Source organism: Dipodomys ordii, unplaced genomic scaffold (genome assembly GCF_000151885.1).
Source record: "Dipodomys ordii isolate 6190 unplaced genomic scaffold, Dord_2.0 Scaffold4, whole genome shotgun sequence".
In the NCBI taxonomy this organism is placed as follows: domain Eukaryota; kingdom Metazoa; phylum Chordata; class Mammalia; order Rodentia; family Heteromyidae; genus Dipodomys; species Dipodomys ordii.
In genome coordinates, this window is record NW_012267220.1 from 35,962,864 (window position 1) to 35,986,642 (window position 23,779).

Below are 23,779 nucleotides of genomic sequence, written 5' to 3' on the forward strand. Positions count from 1 at the left end.
CTTGTGCCTTCCCTAGAGGGATGCTGGCCTAGGGGAGCAGAATGCGACTAGAGTTAGGCTGGGCACGAACGGGTGCCTGAAACACAGTGAGACAGGCTGCTTTGGGGTTATGGTTAGAAACCCGGCATTGTACAGTGGATGGCTAGGTTATATGAAAGAGCACTGCTGTACCTTAGATTCTGAGAACACCAGATTCTGATACATGAATCCACATCTAGTTTTCCTCTTACCCACAGGAAGTTCTGTAGAGGAGGCTTGGCAGGTAGGAAGTGTTCATTTATTATTTCAGGGTAATTTGGTGCAGTAGTTGAAGAGCCTGGCCTAAGATAAAGGTGATGTAGGAATTCTTGCTGTACCACTTACTGGTTGTGTGACCCTGAGAAACTTAGTCTGCTAAGCCTCAATGCCTTGGTCTGTAAATGGCAGTGGTCATGCTGCCACAAAGGAGTTGTGAGAATTGAGGACAGTATGTAGAAAATGCTGTTGACTCAATTCCTATCATGTTGTTTTCATTTATTATGTAAGCAATAATGGTAAAATGAATGTGGAAGAAATAGGGATCAGAAACAGGAACAAGTGTTTGTGATTTAGAGCCACATTTGGGATCATGTTAGAAGAAGAACAGAACCGGATCTATGTCTGCTTCTTGTCTTCTAGTCTGTTTAGTGGAAATAATACTTGTTGACATATTGGTAACCAAGCGAAGTAATAAGTTTGACTTTATAAAACATTGGATAAATTTTAAGGTAAAGTCAGTATCTATGAATTCAATTTCTTGAACTTGTAAATGTTTTAGAATAGAGCCAGAAGGTGATTCATGCAGATTGTTTTGTCAAGGCTGAGAATATAGCTGTCTGGTATGTGCTAGGCTCTAGGTTCTACCCTAGCACTATGGGAGTGTGGGGTTGTTTTGTTGGAGATAGTTGATAGGATTCTGTCATGTTCGACTTCCATGTTCAGGACTTCCATTAGTAACTTTTTTTGTTTGTTTTTAATTTTGGTGTGCTGGTAATGAGGCTTGAATTTAGGGCCTTGCATTTTTACTCAAGCTTTTTTGTTCACAGCTGGCATACTACCACTTGAGCCACATTTTTTTTTCTGATTAATTGGAGATAAGAGTTGAATTTTTTTTGCTGGGAAGGTGGCTCAGTGGTAGAGCGCTTGCCTTGCATGCTCGAGGCCCTGGGTTCGATTCCTCAGCACCACATAAGCAAAAAGAAAAAAGCCGGAAGTGGCGCTGTGGCTCAAGTGGTAGAGCACTAGCCTTGAGCTGAAGAGCTGAGGGACAGCGCCTAGGCCCAGAGTTCAGGCCCCACGACCGGACCCCCCCAAAAAAAAGAGTTGAATTTTTTTCATCTAGAAAGTCTTCAAACTGCAATTCTTAGATCTTAGCCTTCCAAGTAGCTAGGATTACAGACCTGAACCACTGGTACCCAACTCTGCTAGAACTTGCATAATATGGAATGAATACTAAAAAATTGGTATGCTTTTGCAAGATATTTGAAATAGTGGAATTTTAAAATGAGTGAACAGGTGAGAAAGTAGGCTGGAGATGTTTATTCTTGATTGAAGAAATGTGACAGTGTCTTACAAAACTAAAAATGTATGTATCCTATCCTTTTTTTCCTGCAATCTCCTTTCTAGGAATTTATCTTGGAAATACATTTGCCATGTACATTTGTGTAGAGTAAATTAAATACATTATTTGTAACAATCAAAAGGTGGAATTGGCAGTGTCTAGCCTTTGGAGACTGCTTACCTAAATCTTTCCATTTGTAAGCTATGTATATGCAAAGAGCAAGGGGTTTCTATGAACTGATGGAACTCTTCTAAGATAGATTAAGCTAAAAGAACAAGGTAAAAGCAAGGTGGGAGAAGGGTGGAAAGGAACAGCTGATATCCTCCTATAAACAAAAATTCTCTTAGGAAAAAATACAAATTGAGCATCTACCCAGAAGAACTCTGGGAAACGAGACAGATAGGAGGGAGATTTACATTTCTTAATGTATTATTTTTATCCTTTATATTTACAGATACATATATTTAATTCAAAAAGTATGAGTGGCCACAGTTCCTATTTATTGGAGTTGTAAACTCATATGTCTCTCCCACATTGGTGTGTGCCTCACCAGTCCCTTTGACCTTGATGTCTGGAGAAGCTGGCACTAATGGCTGGCTCACCCTAAGACAGTCTGCCCCTCCCACAACAAAGCACATTGACGTTCTTCCTCTTGATTTGTGTGACTGACATTGCTTCTCTTTCCACCCCCAGCTCCAGCAGCATGTAAACAACTTTCGCCAAGAAGCCAGGTCACCGCTGAGAAAGGGCAGGAAGAATTTTGAGTGGCCACCTATGCCAGGTGTGCCTGGAGTTCTGCAGGCATGAAACATTCCATGCCAGCCTCCGTGTGCCACTGGCGAAGGTTGAGGCTCTTCAGGTAGGAGGGTCCTGGGGGCAGCAGCACCAGGATCCCTTCCAAAGGGAGAATGGGGACAGATACGAACTCTCTACAGTGAATTTGGGTTTCAGCTTATGAAGGAATTTTAAGCAAAATTATTTAATTTCCACATATTCACCTTCCAAAACCTTCTGTGTGAAGTGCGAGTGTCACCCCCTCCACGGGAGTTATCAGGAGTTTTCTGGCACCAAGGTGAACTCTTCTTGGTATTTCTGGCAATACAGATCTGCTGGACAGATTGATCTGCTGAATGCTGTGGGGCAGGAAACGGAGCAAAGCCTCTGGAAGCAGTGGACAGGTAGTGGAGTGGAGAGCTCTCCTTTGCCACTTACTTGCACAGAAACACAGCCTGGACACGCATGCTGGAACTGAAGACTTGTTCTACCTTGTTCGCTATCAAGTTCCTCTGCTCTGTGCAAGCAATTAAATGATGTGATCCTGGGGATGGAGTTTGTCACCCTTGGGGGACTAGCTTCCTTTCTCAGGTTGGTGCTGTCAGAAAGGACCATCTGAAGGCCACGGTTTGTGCGTGGGGAAGAGGGCACCAGCCTGGCCTGGATCCTCCACCATGTTCCTCTTGCTGCCTTTTGATAGCCTGATTGTCAACCTTCTGGGCATCTCCTTGACAGTTCTCTTTACCCTCCTGCTCGTTTTCATCATAGTCCCTGCCATTTTTGGAGTCTCCTTTGGTATCCGAAAGCTCTACATGAAAACTTTGTTAAAAATCTTTGCGGTGAGTTGAGCTATTTTGACGGGTAGTGTCACAGAGGAGGGGGCTTGGTTTGGGCAGAAACAATTCTTACCCGGCTGGTAAGAACACCTGGCTGTTTCTGCTAGACCTGGAAGAAACTGAGAAAGTAGGGTGTGGGGATGGACTTTGGAGGAAATGGAGAAATGAGTGCATACACTGACCCTGAGTCCCGTGACTCTGCATCTTGCCTGCCTTGTCACAGCATGAGACATAAAATCAAGCGCATTGCTATGTACTCCTTGTCCCTATAGAGCAGATATATGGTGCACAGTGCTGCCAACCTGTCCCCCTCTGAAAAGCCTTTTCTCTCCTTACACATTTATTTAAAGAAAGCCCTTACACTTCATACAAAAAGAATGAACAGAAAAGGGAGTTTGAACTGTTTAATTTTCTGAAAGATAGAAGGGGAAGATAGTATATTTCTGAACATCAGTCAGAACATTGGCCAGAACTGGCTGCATTATAAAGAAAGTAGATGAGGGGCGGGGGGAGGCTGGGAAGGGATGTGAAGGGTAAACAAAGGAGGAGGCTGCAATGCTTGGCAAGAAATGTATGCATTATCCTGCCCATGTAATTGTAACCCCTCTGTACAGTATGTTCACAAATAAAATTAAAAAAAAGAAAGTAGATGAGAAAGGAAGCTAATAAAACTAAGCTAATAAGACACCATAAAATTTTGAATGTCTAGGCAGAGATTTGGTCATTTATTTGCAAAATCTCAAAACTAGTCCCCAGCTCTGCAGAAATATTTTTTTTTTGCGGGGGTCTGGTCATGGGGCCTGAACTCTGGGCCTAGGCACTGTCCCTCAGCTCTTCAGCTCAAGGCTAGCGCTCTACCACTTGAGCTACAGTGTCACTTCTGGCTTTTTTCTTTTTGCTTATGTGGTGCTGAGGAATTGAACCCAGGGCCTCATGCATGCAAGGCAAGCAGTCTACCACTGAGCCACCTTCCCAGCCCAGGAATTCTTTTTCACAGATGAAACCATGTATAGCTTTGAGAACTGCAACTTCATGGTCAAAGTAAAGCCACATCACTTTTTTTTTTTAAAAATTTTTTTTGGGGGGTGTCCGGTTGTGGGGCCTGAACTCTGGGCCTGGGTGCTATCCCTCAGCTCTTCAGCTCAAGGCTAGCGCTCTACCACTTGAGCCACAGCGCCACTTCCGGCTTTTTTCTTTTTGCTTATGTGGTGCTGAGGAATCGAACCCTAGGCCTCATGCATGCAAGGCAAGCGCTCTACCACTGAGCCACCTTCCCAGCCCGCCACATCACTTTTTTATGTAGTATCTGGTAGGTTTGTTTGGTAGTGCTGGACCCCAAATCTTGAGCCTTTCACATAGTGAGCAAGTGTTTTTCCTCTGAGTTATACCCCTAGCCCTATCTTATAGTTTTGAAGGTTTTTTCTTTTTGTTTGTTGTTTTTATTTTGTTTGTTTGTTTGTTTTTTTGGTCGGTCATGAGTCTTGAACTCTTGGCTTGGGTGCTGTCCCTGTGCTCTTCAGCCCAAGGCAAGCGCTCTACCGCTTGAGCCACAGCGCCACTAGTTTTGGGGGTTTTTTGAATGCGGAGTTTGAACTCAGGGCCTGGGTGCTGCCTTGAGCTTTTATTTATGGCTTAGCACTCTACCCCTTTGAGCCACAGTTCTACTTCTGGTTTTTCTGGTGGTTAATTGGAGAGAAGAGTCTCACAGACTTTCCCTGCCTGGGCTGGCTTTGAATCATGATCCTCATATCTCAGCCTCCTGAGTATCTAATATTATAGGTGTGAGCCACCAGCACCCAGCGTATCTTATAGTTTTTTTTTTTTTAATGCTTACACTTTCTTGTGGCTCCTTAGAATTATGTGATGAACAGGGTAAATATTCTTATTTTATCAATAAGGAAAGAGACTTAGGAAGATTACCTGAAATATATGAAATGTTCATGATAGTGGAGGAAATGAGATACAATATTTTTTTTTGATGATGCTACAGTTTGAACTTCAGATCACATACCTGCTAGGCAAGCACTCCCCTATTGGGCAAGTGAATCCCTTTTATGACTGAATTTTTAGGATGTACACTCTTGTGAATTCTAATATAGATTATTATTACACCATGGAAACCTCATTCAATGTTTACTGTTGTGCTAATATGTGGAAATGTAATTTTGGACCATCAGAAGCACATCTTGGAAAACCACTAGTCTGAGCAAAGTGATTTAGTAATGGAAATAGCAAGATTAAGATTTTAAAAGAGTAGAAGCTGATGGTATGGCTCAGTGGTAGAATGCTTGCCAGCATGTGTGAACTTCTGGGTTCCATCCCTAGTTACCAGGTTCATTATTCATTTCTACATTTTACTGATTTTCTTTGTAAATACCATTAAATAGCATTCAGTTCATATAGTTGTGCTTTTGTCTGCTTTTGAGAGAGATGGAGAGGATGTAGATGAATGATTCCTCTCTTGGAGGACTAAACTCAGAGCAGGTCCCATGGATGCTGAGTTACTAAAGACCAGAATGTTCGAGGAGTATCATATTTAAAGGGGTTCTGTCCTTTCCTGAGTGTATCTGCTTCAGATTTCCTTTTCTTAGTGATGATAGCATTTTAAAATGGAAGCCCAACTTTTCACCTTTACCCAATAAGCTTGAAGAATATTCAATGACTTGGGAACAACAGAAGAAACTTGTGTTTCTCTGCCTGAGGTGAAAGGTATCAGTCAAGTTAGGGGAAAAGGATGGGACTTTGGCAGTTTGCACATCTTCCAGCTCCACTGGATAAATGGAGGCTGCGATGGTTTGGAAGACCAGCTTCATGTGCTTGTGGGATTAGAGTGGGAAGATCATTTGTTTTTGGAGCAGGTATCCCTCACCTTGAGTACTTGGGATTTTCCACAGCTCCCATACTTACCTTGATCATTGAACTTGGCAGCCTGTTTCCTCATCTGGAGAGGAGTGGTAATTCTAACCTCACATGGCAGTAGTAAATGTCCATTCTATTGTAACTTTGAGTGGGTAAGGACATGCTCAAGGAGAGGAGGATGATTAGTTGCAGGGAAAACGTTTTAGATTTTATCATTTCAGTTCTGTTTTTTCAAATGGAGACTTTGATGGAGAGAAAAACTAAGAGTTCATTAATTAAGTACAGCCCTTATTAATTACCTGCTACATGCCAGGTACTATCAGACTATACACTTGGTGGGTTCTAGCTCCTGCTTCCAAAAGTACTTATAGTCTCTTAGGAGAGACAAATATGCACACATATACTTAATTCATCATGCAGTGCCCAATTAAAGTTCTGATGCAGAAGTTGGGTAGGAAACAGTTTATAGTAGATTTGGCATTAGGCCTGGATTTTGGAAAATGATAGAATATTCTTCAAGCTTATTGGGTAAAGGTGAAAAGGTACAATCTTGTTTGGATGCAGCACATAGTTTGTTAGAGCAAAAAGGTGCATGAAGCAACAAGGTGGGTTTTATGACTTTTATTTTATTAGACACTCGGTAGCCATTGAAGGTTGAGCCAGAAAGTGATATGATCAGGCTGTGGCAGCATGTGTTCAGGTACAGGAAGGAGGACTGAGGGAGAGAGAAGTTAAGCTGATGTTGGCCTTTTATAGGTCAATAAAGGAGGGAAGGAAGGAATATGGAACGAGCAGATGTGAGAGTGCCACTTCAGAGGACTTGGTGACATTGGAGGCCTGGCAACTTGGGTAGATGGAGGGAGAGGATGCCAGCTCTCAGGCTGGAATGTGTGGAGGAGCTTACTGCAGTAATGAAGAAGTATGCCACTGCAGATTCTCAGCTGCTGCATGAGGATGCTGCCTGGATTCGTAATTGGAAATGTGAGGTTGGCCCTTCTGTGAAATAAAGTGTAGACTTGACAGTAGCAACCTGAACATTATAGCCAAAGTAGGGAGAGGATGGAATCTTTGCTGGGGAAGTATAAGCCCGGTGGTTTTCAGGGATCAGGTTCTTGGATGTATCTAGTTGGTGGGAATGTAGTGGAGACTGATATAACTAGTACCAGAATTGTATTGAGTGCCCATCTGCATTTCACCTGCCAAGCTCTGTTCAGTTTAATGTTACCTAAGAGCCTAGTGTTGTTAATGCCCTTAAGTTTTCTCTGTCTAGGAGAAGCTGAAAGGGGAATAAAGTAATCTGGTATTGAATAGTCTCGTAAATGACAAATCGGGAAGAGAGACGATTTTTATGGTGAAATGAACTCTGAACCTAGGATTCTTAATTTTATTCCAAAGTATCTGAAAACTATACTTCTTAAAGTGACAGCTCAGAGAAGCTCATTGTATAGTTACTAGATATCACTATTATGCTTTGGCCTGTGATATAAAATGTGATTGATTTTTATGCCTAGTTTCTGTCAGAGAGGCCCTAACTGTAGGGATGTCTCCTGGATTAATGTTTTCTATTGTCCTTAGTGAGCACCTTGCCCACATTTGAGCTTATGCTGAAGCTATGAGAGCGCTTGTTGCAAAGCCTCAGGAGTGGGTGGTTGGAGATCAAATTCTCGTAACTATGAAAAGTCTTCAAACAAGAGGATTTAATGAACCTTCTGGATGCTAGAGAGTGTTGTGTCTAGAAAAGACTTGGAACCCCCACCCCATACCTTTCCTGTGCAACTCTTGTGTAGGGCACATCTTGATCTTTGTTCTTTGTATTAAATTGTAAACATAAATAGTGTTTCCCTGAGATCTGCAGACAAAGCATTGATCCCAGTGTGGCAGGTTGTGAAAACCCCATTTAATAGCCAGTCAGAAGCACTAGTCACAATTTGGGCCTTGCTTTTGGCATCTGGATGGGGCAGTCTGTGGGATCTCTCACTCTCCAGGTATATAGTGTGAGGACTGAATTAAATTAGCTTCAGTTTGCTTAGTATATTTATGTCTAGTCTCTCCCACTCCCCCAGCAGTGTTACAAGTGTTTGGGGAGTTTGTTTTCCCAGGCCCTTTCTCTATTAGGGCAAAGGTAGTTGAGTGAGCTGCCCTAGTCATCCCTTAACAGGCTGTTCTCAGCTAATTGCCAGATTTCCTCCAGCCCAACCACTTGTCCCTTACTCTGTGACTGGACAGTGCCTTAGTAAACACAGAAGCATTCTGTAATGTGCAGAAGCCAAAGGGGATGAAAGGGTATATGCAGCTAAACAGTTTCAGAGCTGAGCATCAGCAGCAATGAGAGAGACTGCACTCTTTTCATCCTTGAGAGGTTAATGTGTGTTACTTGCTTCTTGCAGTATAGTCTGAGTTTTAGAATTCAGCACAAGAGTAGTGCTTCTACTATGATTATCCTTGCAGTGTCAGTACAGGATCATAGCAAGACTGTGGAACCCTAAATATTAGTGTTCATATATGTAGCTTGTACTTTCTTATCAAGTCTTTCTAAGTTTTCGGAAACTAGGCAGTTCATCTTCTTTTGTTTTAGGAATTAACATTTTCCCCCAGAAAAGATTATCCACTCATAGAACCAAAAGCCATCAATGCTCACCTAATCTTAAATGTTGAAACATGGGTTGAGTTTTCTCATTTCTGACCTTACTTTGAGTGGATAACACTAAAGCTGCCTATTGTTTTCTAGAGAATGACATTTGAGGTTTCCAGTCGAGGTCAGATTAAATTGATTAACTCTCCCTCCTGTAATAGAACAGTCTTGCTGCTTTTTCAGGCTCCACCAGCATAGTGTACCCTGAATGCCTTATGCATCATGATAGTGTTCTCTCCCTGTGATAGAATTCTCTCCTTTGTGCACAGCTATGGACAAAGTTTAAGAGGCATCTCTTGAAATCTTTTATTTCCTTTACTCACCGTGGAGGTATTCATTGGTAACATTTTCACGAGGGAGTAGGTGAGCTGGCTCTATTTACCCCAGGTAAAAGGACTCTATTAATGAAGGTAGAAAGCTCCAGGGAAAGCTGCTTTTTTTTTTTTTTCCTTTCTAGCTCTCTTCCATAGTCTGGATTTTACTAGTAATGAAGACACCTAACGTGTAACACACTTGCCTTTTCTAAGTTCTGTCACATACATGGTGTCCTTCTGTTCTAAATGACCTTGCTAAGAAATCATGTTTTGTGGATAAAGAGAACCAGATTCTGGAAGTTAAAGAAAGTCCTTTATTTTTCTGAAAGCAAAAATGGTCACTTTTTTTGTGGTAATTTGGTTTTGGGCAGCAGTTTGAAGGAGTCTGTCTTCACTGGTCGTGTGCTATTTCTAGTCAGTTCCTTGGTCTGGAGAATGTTCAGGTGAATGAGTTGAGAGTCTGAACAGATAGCCTTGGCTCCTTGTATTCTCAGTTCTGTACAGTTGCTAACTTGCCTTGGGTTTTGGCCACCCTGGGAGAGGAGTGGAGCCCCCTTTCACGATGGGTGGTAATTGACTACCATTGGCTCTCCAGATTGGGATTGAGGCTTTCACAGAGTAGTAGTGGAGGTGCTCCCTGAAAAAGAATTTCATTCTTGCACTGCTGTTTTGCTTTTTCCCTCCTCAGTGGGCTACCTTGAGAATGGAGAGAGGAGCCAAGGAGAAGAACCACCAACTTTACAAGCCCTATACCAATGGTAAGACTTGAGTCTTGATCCTTAGCCTAAGGGTCCTTTGATATAGGTCTCTTAAGTGCTTTCATTTGTACACTGGTTGAATTCATTTCTGATGCTATAACACAATTCCCAGAACTGGGTACTTTGCAAAAGAGAAAAAGGGTATTTAGCTCAGTTTGGATAGAAATTTGGGGCTCCCTAACTGTACCACATGGCAGGATATGTGAAAGGGAAGAAAGAAGGAAAGGGTCTGTTACATGGCAAAAGAGATCTCACAAACTTGAGGGGCCAGGTTTGCATTTTAAAAACAACCCAATAGGGCTGGGAAGGTAGCTCAGTGGTAGAGCGCTTGCCTTGCATGCCTGAGGCCCTGGGTTCAATTCCTCAGCACCACATAAGCAAAAAGAAAAAAGCCAGAAGTGGCGCTGTGGCTCAAGTGGTAGAGCGCTAGCCTTGAGCTGAAGAGCTGAGGGACAGTGCCCAGGCCCAGAGTTAGACCCCATGACCAGACCCCCCCCCAAAAAAAATAAATAAAATAAAAACAACCCAATAGGGCTGGGAAGGTAGCTCAGTGGTAGAGCGCTTGCCTTGCATGCCTGAGGCCCTGGGTTCAATTCCTCAGCACCACATAAGCAAAAAGAAAAAAGCCAGAAGTGGCGCTGTGGCTCAAGTGGTAGAGCGCTAGCCTTGAGCTGAAGAGCTGAGGGACAGTGCCCAGGCCCAGAGTTCAGACCCCATGACCAGACCCCCCCCCAAAAAAAATAAATAAAATAAAAACAACCCAATATCATGGGAATGACTCCACCCCTTATACCCACTCCCACAGCATGATTTCCCTTTAATAGGCCAGCAGCCTTGTGACCTACTCCTCTTCCATGAGGTCCTACCTTAAAGGTCTACCACACATTGGGAACCAGGTTTCTAACTCCTCAACCTTTGGAGCACACATTACATTTACACTTCATGGCATAAGATGTAGGCTACGTACCCTGAGTGTTTTTCACATACTTTGCTGAAGCATGCCACTTGACAGGTGTGTTGTATTTTTCAGGAATAATTGCAAAAGATCCTACTTCACTAGAAGAAGAAATCAAAGAAATTCGTCGAAGTGGCAGTAGTAAGGCTCTGGATAATACTCTGGAGTTTGAGCTCTCTGACATTTTCTACTTTTGCCGGAAAGGAATGGAGACTATTATGGACGATGAAGTGACCAAGAGATTCTCAGCAGAGGAATTGGAGTCATGGAACCTGCTGAGCAGAACCAATTATAACTTCCAGTACATCAGCCTTCGGCTCACTGTGTTATGGGGGCTAGGAGTGCTGATTCGATATTGCTTCCTCCTGCCACTCAGGTGAGGAAAAGTGTAGTAACAGAAAGCCTGATGCTCTGCCTCACTCTATGCAGGACCTCCCTATCTTCCATTTTAGAAAGAGGATAGTGTGGCTTTTGCTCTGGCTTAGAAGGGCATACTAGCATTACTCTTTCAAGATCTGTGAATATTCAGGATATTAAACAGCAATAGTTGGGTTTCTTAAAAACAGATCGCTTGCCTAGATGGACTGAACGCAGCCAGGGAACATGGTGTACTTTCTGGCCTGTCCACTCTGGGCATGGCCTTCTTTCCTGAATCCTGCTTCTCTGATACAGAGGCAGTATTGAATTCTAACTTTCTGTGTCCTGTGCTGTTCTGAGTGTCGTGCCAGATGCTGGTACCTTCAGGCCTTACTTTTCTTATTGCTTCACAGAGGCTTTGCTTCTGCCAGGCTGTAAAGCTGAAGAGAGGGGAAGCCAGCAGGACAGCAGGTGCCTGAGGGCAGCCCATGTGACCCTAGGGAGGCCTGTCATTCCAGCTGCTGAGGCTAAGGAGACATGTCAGCGAGGGTTAGTTTGGAATCCCAGGGAAACTCTAGTTCTAACACGCAACACCTATTTCTGTGAAGAGCTCTTCATTTAAAATTTTTATTATTTTTTGGCTGTACTGGAGATTGAACTCAGATCTGTATTTTTGATTCTTGCCTTAGTGTTCATACATGTACTGTCTCCTGGGCTGGTGTGATGTGCTCTTGTCTTTTACAGGATAGCTCTTGCATTCACAGGGATCAGCCTGCTGGTGGTGGGCACCACTGTGGTGGGATACCTGCCAAATGGAAGGTGAGTAGGGTGTGAGTGTTCCTGCAGGGAGGAGGAGGCACGTCATTCTGGGAATGGTGACTCACAGCGAAAGGAGACCACTTGTCAGATGCTATTCCAACCCAAGAATCTAAGATGGTTCAAGAAACCTCATGCTCACTTTGGCATCCACATTAAAGACTTTCATTTTGTGCCTGATCTTGATCAGTGACTGTTATTTTGGCCTTCCAACCCATATATTCCTCCCACTTTAAAATAAAGGAAGCAACTCCCAAAGGGTTAGTCTGGGACTCAGATATTAACGTATTTTATTTATAGAGTGTCTGGTGGTTTGGAGTTTTTGTTTTGTTGGTGGTTCTGGGTTCAAAGCCAAGGCCTGGATTATACTATGATCTCTGCCCCCAGCAGAGATCATGTGTTTAGTTTTATGTGTTCTGTTAGGTTCATAAACTTACTAGAGAATAAGTGCTAAAAAATTTATTTAGAATACAGGAAGGGTTTTTTATTTTTTGAAACCTCAGGGGAAGTTGGAGAGCCAGTAGATCTCTGTTCTTCCAGGCTGTGAGGGGGCTGCATTCAGGCCTGACTCAAGTGGGCAAAGGAACCTAGGAGACCATGGTTCCCCTGTGCCAGGAACCATAACATGGGCGAATATAATCAAGCTACGTTGCATTTCTTTGTTTTCTTGTGAGTGACTCAAGAATGAAAATACATTATAGGGTTTTACTATATGTACTAATGCTTAGGAAAGTACTTGACAGACTGTTGAGTAGTTACGAGTCAGCAGCTTGTCCTGTCTTCCTCTATGTCAAACAATACCCCAAATCTTATCATGTTGTTGCAGGCTTAAGGAGTTCTTGAGTAAACATGTTCACTTGATGTGTTACCGGATCTGCGTGCGTGCCTTGACAGCTATCATTACCTACCATGACAGGTGAGGGGACTTGGTAGCACTGTAAGGGGAGAGCAGTGACCAAGAATGTGGCCTGCCTGCACTCAGCCATACTCCTTAGCTTTTAGCTAGCTTCTGATGACACTTGTGAGGTGAGAATTGTTTTCCAAAGGAATTCCTACACACTCATTCTTGTTGCTTTGCATATGTTTTACCCCCAGGAAAAACAGACCAAGAAATGGTGGTATCTGTGTGGCTAATCATACATCTCCCATCGACGTGATCATTTTGGCCAGTGATGGCTATTATGCCATGGTAAAACAAGTTCTGTTTCTATTGTTTTCTTGAAATGGGACTTACTTAGCTGAATCAGTGCTGGGAGACTTTTGGACCCTTCACAGAACACAAGGCACATATATAAGTATGTGATTACATGTGGCCTCAACCTAGATTCCCTTGGGGAATGCTAAGAACTTGGATAAGAGCTGTTCTGAGCAGAGTAACAGAGTAGCTAGAGATTGTGCCTTGAATATTTGGTCTGGGTATCTGGCAGTCAGATGGTAGACCATTCCGGGGGAGAGGGAAGCCAAGGAGAGCTAGACTTGAGGGCATTTGAGACTATCCAAGGAGGATTACTGTATAGAACTTGGTGGTTATTTTGACTTAAGTGTTTAGTTATATTTTTAGTTACAGACCTCTAGTGTCACTCATAACAAAGAGAAATTTAGGATTGGTGAGTCTGAGTACTGTTTTCTTGAAAGAAACCTAGTTAGCAATCAACTATTTGAGGATGAGAGATTGGGATACTTACTTTGTGGGACCAGGGGAGCAATTGTATGAGAACGAATTCACTGTTAATTATTCCTTTGTCTGGGATTAGGTGGGTCAGGTGCATGGAGGCCTCATGGGTGTTATTCAGAGAGCCATGGTGAAGGCGTGCCCACATGTCTGGTTTGAACGGTCTGAAGTGAAAGATCGCCATCTGGTGGCTAAGAGGTAAATGGACAAAATAAGCATTGTAGGAATACTTTACACTGAGCCTATAAAGTTTCCACAAGTTTTGTTTTGTTTTCTGAAATTGGGAACATATAGTTTACAGAAGTCTGAGTATTGTTTCTAAAGTTAATAACGTTTTATTATACTCATCCTAATAAAATATGAGTCTTTTTTTTTTCCACTTTGGGCAGTGCTGGGAATGAAATGGAAGGCCTTAAAGGCAAGCATTCTGTTACTAAACTACATCTCCAGTCCAAATAGAAGCTTCCTTTGATGTTTGAATCTCCAAATGAATTCATTATTACTAATAAAAATCATCTTAAGGCTGTAGGTAATTTAAAGAGCTTTTCACAGGCATTAAGACTTTATTGAAATTGGCTGTTGTTTTTTCTTCAGGTGCTGGGGGCCAAACCTAGGGCCTCCAGTCAGCACCGTATCCCACAATCAGTGGAACACCATCTTTTATAGAGACAGTGAATTCACCCCCCACCCCCAACACTGAGTTCCCTTTGCTGTATCTTAGGAATAGAATACTGAGCCAAGGGGTAGAGAACTGTCTTACATAATTTTCTGCTGCTGTAACAGAATGCCTGAGACTAGAAGCTAGAGATTCCAAAATTGGATATCTATATCTGTATCTGGCATGGCCTTTATTTTTTGTCATAACCCAGTAGAAAAGCAGAAGGGCAAGTGATTATGTGTAGACAGACAAAATGAGGGGTGGTCTTGCCTTCCCCATGTTCAAGGTGACTCAGTCCTGAGGACTGCATTTATCAGTTTTTCTTAAAATCTAGTTTCCTCTTAATGGCCTTATCTCTCAACACCACCATGGTGACAGTCGAATTTCACCATCATTTTTTGAGCGAATGAAGTCACCATTAGACCATAGTGTAGTTTAATCCAGTGTGACCATTGTTATAGTCAGATAGCCAGGGTTTATTGAGAGTATGGCTGTTGCTTCCTTCAGATAGAACCAAGTTTGCAGTATTCTCTGGGTCCAGACTTTAGTACTGTATTGAATTGAACAATTATATGAGTTTAAAAGTAGTCATTAATTTTGTCTGCCCATCTAAATTAGTGTCGAATAAACATAAATGCACTTTGATAACAAAGGGCAGAGAATCATCTGAACTTTTATTTTCTTCTTCTATAGACTGACTGAACACGTGCAAGATAAAAGCAAGTTGCCTATTCTTATCTTCCCAGAAGGTAAGAAGGGGTTAATGACCATAAAGAGCTTTGGGATGGGAAGTCAGTTAAGATTGTGACCCTGATATGCCTGGAAACCTGTCCCTCAGCCCTTGCTTGAGTTGTCTATTTGTACTATATCGTGTTAGGTCCCATTTAGACTGTGAGTGGGACTAAAAACTGGACAAAGTTCAGAATTTAGCACGAGTTTCCCAGTGTGAACTTTTTCAGTCCAGGAGTCCCTTACTGATGGCAGTCCTTGGAGTTTCTTGCAGTATCCCTCAGCCCTCCAAGTCTGCTCAGTGTCCCTGGCCCCTTGTCTAGGTCAAGTTGTGCTAGTTGGCGATATGGCCACGGAGAGGAGTTTCCTAGCTCTGTAAAGTGTTCATGAAATGGATGATGACAAGGTAACTATTTGAAGAGCTGCTAGAAGAATTGGAATTATTATAATTATGTTATACTTAGATGTTTTACTTCTACCTGCATTTTAGGAACCTGTATCAATAACACGTCGGTGATGATGTTCAAAAAGGGAAGTTTTGAGATTGGAGCCACTGTTTACCCTGTTGCTATCAAGGTACAGGACCTCCAAGAATGCATGCTGTCCTGTCACAGCTGGATAGGTGCTGACCATGTCAAAAAAAGTGCTAAAGGAGGAGAATGGGAGCAGTAAAGAGGTCCAGGGGCCTGGGTGTTAGCAGAGGAACCAGAGCTCTGCTCACCAGTGGATTTCAGAAATGGCAGCTTCTCATCAGCTCTGTGTTTGCCCCTCTCACTTGCTACCTCACTCTTCATAGACCCAGCTCACTGGAGAGCACTCCCCATGGGAAGGAGGCTGTGGGCTAGGTTGGTCCATTGGGTGGAAGGAAGGACTGACAGGTCTCTACCAACACCACAGTGCAATAGGACTCTACTGCTTGGGTAGCAACGTCATCTCATGCCAATAAGCAGCTTCTCCACCCTGCCCCGCCCTTGTCAACTTGTCCTTTCAAGCTCCCTGGATACATGCGATGTGCCAGCCAGTCAGCTTCATCATCTTTTTCTCTTCTTTCCTTCTCATCCTTTGAGTGTCAACAGTGGGTCCAAAGTTTTTCTTACAGAATCCAGACCTGGGATTGGGAAGGTGGCTCAGCGGTAGAGTGCTTGCCTAGCATGCATGAGGCCCTGGGTTCAATTCTGCAGTACCACATAATAATAATAAAACTATATTTTTTAAAAAGAATCCAGATCACACCTCATCATTCTGTCAAACAGGCTGTTGGCAGTGTGGTCTAAGTACCTCGGCTGGAATCTTAGCAGGGTCAGTAGCTGTGCTACAGTTGAGGGTTAGCAAGCGTAGCATGTATTCTTAATTGCCTTGATTTTGGGGTAGGCCAGTTCATGCAAGCTGCTCGCCTTTTGCCGGCACAAGAATGACTGCAGGATACCTTAGAGTAGCCGAGCCTTTTATGGAGAATGATGAGTCAGTGGATAGTCCGTTTTCGGTGTCTACTGGGGCAGTGGGGTATGGTGAATCCTGTGGGCTGACCTGCAGTCTAGCATAATGGGAGTCAGGCCTTTGACGGAGTATGCTCAGGGAGTGGCTGGTCTTCATTCTTCGACATCAGCTGTGTGAACTGCACCTGCTGGATGCTTAAAATACAGATACTGGGTTCTACACCAGAGTTGCGAAATTGACATTTTAACATGTCCCTGGCTAGTGATGATCAGGGATCTACTGGAAGTATATTGCTCTGGAGAATAGTTTGTACCCATTGTTGGAACGTGGGCTCCTCTGCAAAGCAAATACATGTAAACTTTACATGAATTTTTATTTGGTCCATAAAGTGGATAACTTTAGCAGCATCAAGGCTAATCATATTTCCACGGAAGTTAAGTCAGTGTCTGATTTTGAGGTGCTATTGTACTTTTGCCTTTTTTATACTGTAGTGCCAGCCCAGAGTGGAAGAGAGACTGAACTCTAACCAAAGTGCACACCACTCATTGTGCCTGGCTAACAGAACTTTCTTTATCGTCATGAACTTAGCTTATTGGTTGAAATTCTCCCTTAACTTTCTCTTAGTGAGTTCATTAAGCTTTCCACAGTTAAATCTTTTTTAGTTTCTTTTTTTGGGTCCGGTCGTGGGGCCTGAACTCTGGGCCTGGGCACTGTCCCTCAGCTCTTCAGCTCAAGGCTAGCGCTCTACCACTTGAGCCACAGCGCCACTTCCGGCTTTTTTTCTTTTTGCTTATATGGTGCTGAGGAATTGAACCCAGGGTCGCATGCAAGGCAAGCGCTCTACCACTGAGCCACCTTCCCAGCCCTCTTTTTTAGTTTCTGTTAGTAAGTCTCAGTGTTTTTTTGTAGTTAGCACTATAATCTTAACATGCTTGTCTGATTTTGTTCTAAAACTAAAGCTAGAAAGGCCTAAAAAAAAAACATACAGTTAATCCCTATCCTTCAAGCTCAGTCACTTTCACATTGGTGGCCTCTTCCCAGAAAAAAAGGGTACCGGTGGCATGTTGGTCCTGTAGAACAAATTGAAATTTTATTTTCTTTTATTTGTCCACACTTCATTCCTTTGTTATCCCTCATTTAGAGTATTGCCCTGTTTATCACAGCCCTTCTAGATACTGAAAGGCTCCACTGTGCTTAGCAGCCTCAACACTCAGCTCTTCTTCTCTCTTCTTTTGTAACTTCCTCCTCTAGCCCATCTTAGACCAGGCTTTTCTGCTCCTGGGATTTCTGTGTGTTTGGTGAGAGGAAGGTTTGTAGCTACAGCTGTATTTTCCCTAAAATACCATTGAGATAGCTTTTGCCTCCATTAGAGGCATTGACAAATGCCTACTTCTTGATGAAAAGTCCAGTCCCTGGTTGCAGCCTTGAGAGACAGTCATCAGCATATAGCCATTCACTAATGGACACTGATTTAATCAGCACAGATAAATTCTTCCTGTCCAAACAAATAATTTACATTGTTAAATTATAAATACATAAATTGTTTTTGCAATTGCATTAAAATAGTAAAATAGCATATTATAAGCGCTCTCATTGGTTCTTCAGCCTGGAGCATGGGAAAGATATAAAAAAGCTAGCAATTATACAAAAAGATACTTAATTTGGATGTATATTAGACATGTTTATAAGGGGATGCCATGGCGTTAATGAGGGGGGCAGGTGAAGATGGCAATAGTTAGGGAAATGGGTGCATGGGAGTAGATTATTCTGTTCAATGATTTTGGATGTATCTGGAAAGTTTAATTTGTGTTTGTGTGTGTGTGTGTGTGTGTGTGTGTGTGTGTGTAGCAAATCGCTGTTGGTTGGAGGATGGTGGTCAACAGAGGCCTTACTGATGCTCTGCACAGAGCTGAGGACAGTTGAGTATGGCTCAAGGACAGAGCTGCTATGTACAGAGCTGCTTGCTTAATGTTTTCATGGGAGATGGGAGATGCACTCTGCTCAGTGGATCCATTCACAGATATGCTCTGACAGCATACATTGCCAGACTACTCACATCCAGCTTCCTGTGTTTTTCAGTATGACCCTCAGTTTGGTGATGCATTCTGGAACAGCAGCAAGTACGGGATGGTGACATACCTGCTGAGAATGATGACCAGCTGGGCCATTGTCTGCAGCGTTTGGTACTTGCCTCCTATGACCAGAGAGGTAGGAGCCTCCCTCCCCACAGGCATCCCCACTCAGCTGACTGTGACCATGAGTCTGTGCTGTGATCTGATTCATTCTTTGTTACAGAAAGATGAAGATGCTGTGCAGTTTGCTAACAGGGTGAAGTCTGCCATTGCCAGGCAGGGAGGACTGGTGGACCTGCTGTGGTAAGTAAAGCCAACAGTTAGCTGAGTAAATCCAGTCCAAAACACACCCGAGCAGGTGCCCAACTGCCTTTGCAAGGGCCTCTCCTTCCTGGTGTGGTGGTAAAACCCCACATATACCCTGGAGAGGGAAGGCTGGAATCTTTTTACCTGGTTTCTCCTCAGAATGGCCTGGAATTTCCAGTGTACCAGTGCCCCACATAGTTACCATCTCCAGATGGGAATGAACTTTGGCTGGGTGGCAATCTCATAAATACAGTGCTTTCTCTGATCTCTGTGCATTTAGCACAGAGAGTTAGACAAACCATAGAAAGAAAGGCATTTCACTTTTGCATTTTTCTTGTTTCCTACTAGAGTAGGAGTTGACAAACTTTTTCTGTAAAGTCAGTAAATATTTTAGACTTTATGGGCCATAATGCCTATTGTAACCTCTTCTGCCATTATAGTGTAAAAGCATCCAGAAAATGAATAAACATAGTTGTTTTCCAATAAAACTTTATTTGCAAGAACAGATGGGAGGCTGGATGTGAAGTTGTAGCCTTTAGGCCAGAGTTTACTACCCTCATTCTAAAATCTGAGGTACTTACACTCCACATCAGGAGATCAGTAGAGACATACACTAGTTCAGATAAACTTTGCCACACTGTGTTGATGTCAGCTTTTGGAACAAGGGTCAAAGTTGTGAATGGTGGTGGACAACTGTCCAATTGCCCAAGGAGTAGAGGCAGGAATATTATGAATTGGAGGCCAGTCCAGACAAAAACAAAAGGGTTGAGAACAAGTGGTAGAGTAAGCTTGCGAGATAAGCCCTCGGTTCAGTCCCTAGTAGTGCCTCCAATTTTTTTTTTTTTAATAAGAGTAAGTAAGAGTCAGCTTCGGATGGGATTTGACTTGGTTGACATAACAAAACAGAAAATAGCATTACCTTTAGGTTTTTGGCCTTTTAAAAAATGCAAATGTTGGGCTGCGACTGTGGCTTAGTGATAGAGTGCTTGCCTAGCATGCATGAAGCCCTGGGTTCGATTCCTCTGAAAAAGCCAGAAGTGGTGCTGTTGCTCAAGTGGTAGAGTGCTATCCTTGAGCAAAAAAAGCAAATCTTAGCCTGGTATGGTAGCACTCAGAGGTTGAGGTAGGATAGCAAATTCTGTTTTTGCCAGTCCTGGGGCTTGAACTCAGGGACTGGGTACTGTCCCTGAGCTTCTTTTGCTCAAGGCTAGCACTTATCACTTGAGCCACAGTGCCACTTCTGGCTTTTTCTGTTTATGTGGTGCTGCAGAATTGAACCCAGGGCTCCATGTCTGCTAAGCAAGCACTCTGTTACTAAGCCACATTCCCAGCCCTCAAATGGCAACTTTTGAGGCCAGCCTTGAACTAGGAGATCATGTTTCAAAAACAAAACTGAAAATGTCAGTTTTAATATCTTGAATGCCTACTGTGCACCTCATGGTGCTTCTAGTACTCTGTGTAGTGATTTTAGCTCACCTCAGGTGACCCCACAGAGAGAGGTCACTATTTTCACCTCAAGGTTAAGATGCTGAAACATTTAAGAGAGGTCAAGTTACTTTTGCTAATGTCTCAAAGAAGGTCTGGAGCTGGATTTTGAATGCAAACTGACAGGCTGACAGGCTTTTAGTTAGGAAGTTTATCTGTTACTCCATGTTCCCTTGTCATTGAGCATTGCTTCTTGACTGAGTTTTAAGAGTAGAGCAGAGACTGAGAGGAGACTTCGGCTTTCACCCTTTGAAGAAGGAAACACTGGAGTTAAGCAGGGAATTGGGGTGTGGGTGGGAATGGGAGTGGGAAGGAGCAAATGCAGGTCTAGAGGATTTAGAGGTGTGCAGAAGTGTGGACTGGCAAGGCCATCACCCTGAGAGTAGGCAGAAGAGTTCAGGCTGTGGCTGGCTCACAGTACTGTCTGTAGGGTGTAGAGATAAGAACTTGCTTTTCCCTGGGGCTGGGTGAGCCGCTCAGAGTTATGGGACTTGCCTATTACAAGGCTCTGGAATTCATCCCAGAATCTTAGGTGTAAACTTTATAGCTAACATTTTATAAAGGAATTTATGGATATTTTGAATCTCAGTACTTCCTAAAGCTTTGGCTCTTTTCCTTCTGGGGATACTGGAGTAAGTAGTACCTTTTGTCCTCTATGCTTTGTAAGGGAAAGATGAACGTTAGTATACAAAAAATGTTAACCTCCTTGAAAAGGGTGGGGAGTTTTACAGTGTGTTCACCATGAATTGTAAATGCTGACCTCAGGTTCCCAGGAGTTCAGGCAGGTCTGCAGTCCTCTTGATGAGAGGCCCTGGTGTTCCTGTGTTTCCTGCTGGCCTGTGATGGGTTTTGAGCTGTTTAGGGTATCTCCAAAATGGGGTTGGTCAGGGAGCCTTTCCTGCTGTAACATTGACCTTTCTCTCTCAGGGATGGTGGATTAAAGAGGGAGAAGGTGAAAGACACATTTAAGGAAGAGCAGCAGAAGCTGTACAGCAAGATGATTGTTGGGAACCATGAGGACAGGAGCCGTTCCTGAGTCTGCATCCCACGCTGGCTGGAGCCTCTGCCTCCAAGTCCCGACAATGAGCCAGCAGAAGACGCTGCTGCTCCCGCTCCGCCTCCACCACCACTACCACCACCGTGCCCCACTGCTGCACCCTTCCAGACTCAGGATCCCAGGACTCCAGCTTCTTCAGAGCCACACAGGGATCCCTGGGCTCAGGCAGCACAGCCTGCCCACTGTCATCTGCTGCAAAGTTGCTGGGTGCTCCAGCCAGGACAAGATGCCTTCTTGTTCCCTTTACAATAAGCCTGTTGGAGGAGTGCCATTAAAGTCAGCTCTCCACCTGTGTGCGTCATCTCGGGCTGAGTGGTTGGGAGGACTGTCCTCAACCTTGGTAGGGTTTGGGATTCAGTCCTTGTGGTCGCACATGTGCCAGGGACTTACTAGGGGAGGCCGGCACATGACTCCAGAGGAGAGGGGCACTGCCAAGATGGCTGGGCCCGCCTCTAGCCCAAACAGCACCCAGCCTCAGATCTCTGCAGACCCGGTGAAAAGAAGACTTGTTTGCAGGGGCATTGGGCCAAATGAAGTTTTAAAAAGTTCTGGAGCTCCTGCTTAAGGGGTGTCACAGGATGGGGAGAGGCCAGTGCCCCCTTGACCAGTCTGTGACAAGAGCCAGGAATCTGTGTTCAAACTCCAGGCTGAGCCTGAATTTCCCATGTGACTTGCACTTTGTTTAATGTGTGCCTCGTCTTCCCCATGTGTGTCATGGGTCAGCAGGGGAAGGGAAGGTGGTGACATCTACCTCACAGGGTTGTTGTGGGGACTCCAGTGCTACTATGAGTGACGGACATGTGATGTGCGGTGTACAAGTACAGGTTCATGGAATGTGGCGAGACAAAGTCAGCTCAGAGCTGTGCACAGGGCTTTGGGCATGTCTTGTGAGTAAATAAAACTAGATGGTGAATGAATTAAGGGACTTTCCCTTTACTCTCTGCCCCTTGAATGTAGCCCTGAAGAATGTATTCCCTGTCAAGTTTAGTTCTTGTACTTGAACATAATAACCCTGGAATGGCAGGGTCTGAACCTGACTTCCAGAATGAGGGTAAACGGCTCATACCAGGCATTTGCACATCTCTGGTTAGTTTATGGTTTCTAGAATAGACTGGTTTCTCCACAGATGAGCCATGGGATTGGAGGTGTATGCAAGGCATTGGTTGGTTGAGGCTGAGGAGAGGGTGGGCTGAGTTGGGGCAGTGTAGTATAAAAGTAAGGGAGAACAGAGGTTCTGAGGCTAGGTGAGGAGCCAGGTGAGGCCAACAAGGGTGTTGGTTTACCTTGGGTTCCACATCGCCACTGCAAAGGTAGATCCAGAGCCAGCCATCCTTGTGGGATCTGTTCACGTTCAGTATTGCAGGAGAGAGGGCGGTTTGCCTCAACCACCATTCATCCATCTGTTTGTCCCTCCCTCCTATATACCTCCATACCATTGTGGAAAGGTCAGGATACCCCTTATGATTTTGTACCAGCTGTGGTGTCCCCTGGGATTTGGGTTGTACTGTGAGTGAAGCCCACCTCTTGAGGTTTTGAACTGTCATTCAAGGCCCCTGTCCTGTTTGGTGGTATCCCTGCCACCTTCCTGTCACCTCCCCACATAATTGCCTGTTTCCTCAACCTGTCCCATTGCTAGCCAGTGAAAAGTTCTTTTCTCTCAAATAAAAACACTGTTATGACTAAGAATGCCTCTTACGAACTATTTTATGGGATGTTTAAGAATAAAAGGTTTTCAGCTTGTAGAAGGGGTGGTGTGTATAGTGTCAGAGCCAGTTGAATTGGCTTTGAAAATCAAGTTCTCTTTAAAAGAAGTTCCTATGAAATTCATCATGAAGTAGCTGTTTTTACTTCATGATATGCGTAGAGGATTTTATGGGGGGTTTTGCTTGTCTCATGTTACACACACCTGTCTGTTACTGGTTACAGCAGGAACAGTGAGAAGGAGGAGGGATGCGATTATACTCACGAAAATGAAATCTCTACAGACTGTTACGGCATTCAGGGCCACCTACCGCCCATCCTTCTTTAACTGGGGATCCTGCAGACCTAATAGTCCCAGAGTTGGAATTGTTTTGGGATCTCAGAGTTGGTCTGTAGGAAAGCCTCACAACATACTACAAACTACTCTTGGATCCCTGCCCTGACTGACCGGGGCAGTGGCCAGATTCAGTCCACTTCCACACTTGCTGCTCCACTGCTGTTCTCTTTTATCTGTTTCTTGATACATAACCAGGGACTTGGGTTGTGACTTCTAAGACCTTCTACCTCTGCAATTTAATTTTTGCCTCCAAAACAAGGGTTTGAACTCAGGACCTCATGCACTCGGTGTGCTTGCTTGCTTGCTCAGCTGGTGTTCTTGAGCCACCCAGTTTTTGCCAGTTGTTTTGGAAGGTGGAGTCCTTTCTGCCCAGGCTGGCTTCAAACTCAGTCCTCCAGATCTCTTTCTTCTAAATAGGATTATAGGTATGAGCTCCTGGTGTCCA

General features: G+C 43.8%; 1 protein-coding gene across 2 annotated transcripts; it reads left to right on the plus strand.

Annotated features, from left to right (window-relative positions):
- The first annotated feature begins 2,275 nt into the window (after window positions 1-2,275).
- Agpat6 (1-acylglycerol-3-phosphate O-acyltransferase 6) lies at window positions 2,276-22,086 on the plus strand. 2 transcript variants are annotated; one of them, XM_013025839.1, is made up of 13 exons: window positions 2,276-2,438; window positions 2,684-3,192; window positions 9,683-9,752; window positions 10,783-11,083; window positions 11,809-11,883; window positions 12,707-12,796; window positions 12,976-13,069; window positions 13,635-13,750; window positions 14,904-14,959; window positions 15,430-15,515; window positions 18,456-18,584; window positions 18,672-18,751; window positions 21,167-21,306. In XM_013025839.1, exons 2-13 carry the CDS (start codon window positions 3,028-3,030, stop codon window positions 21,273-21,275), a joined length of 1,371 nt encoding a protein of 456 aa, XP_012881293.1. In that variant the 5' UTR covers window positions 2,276-2,438; window positions 2,684-3,027; the 3' UTR covers window positions 21,276-21,306. The 2 variants fall into 2 exon arrangements, with proteins under 2 accessions (XP_012881293.1, XP_012881287.1); XM_013025833.1 differs by having other exon boundaries at window positions 2,276-3,192; window positions 21,167-22,086.
- The last annotated feature ends 1,693 nt before the right edge of the window (window positions 22,087-23,779 follow it).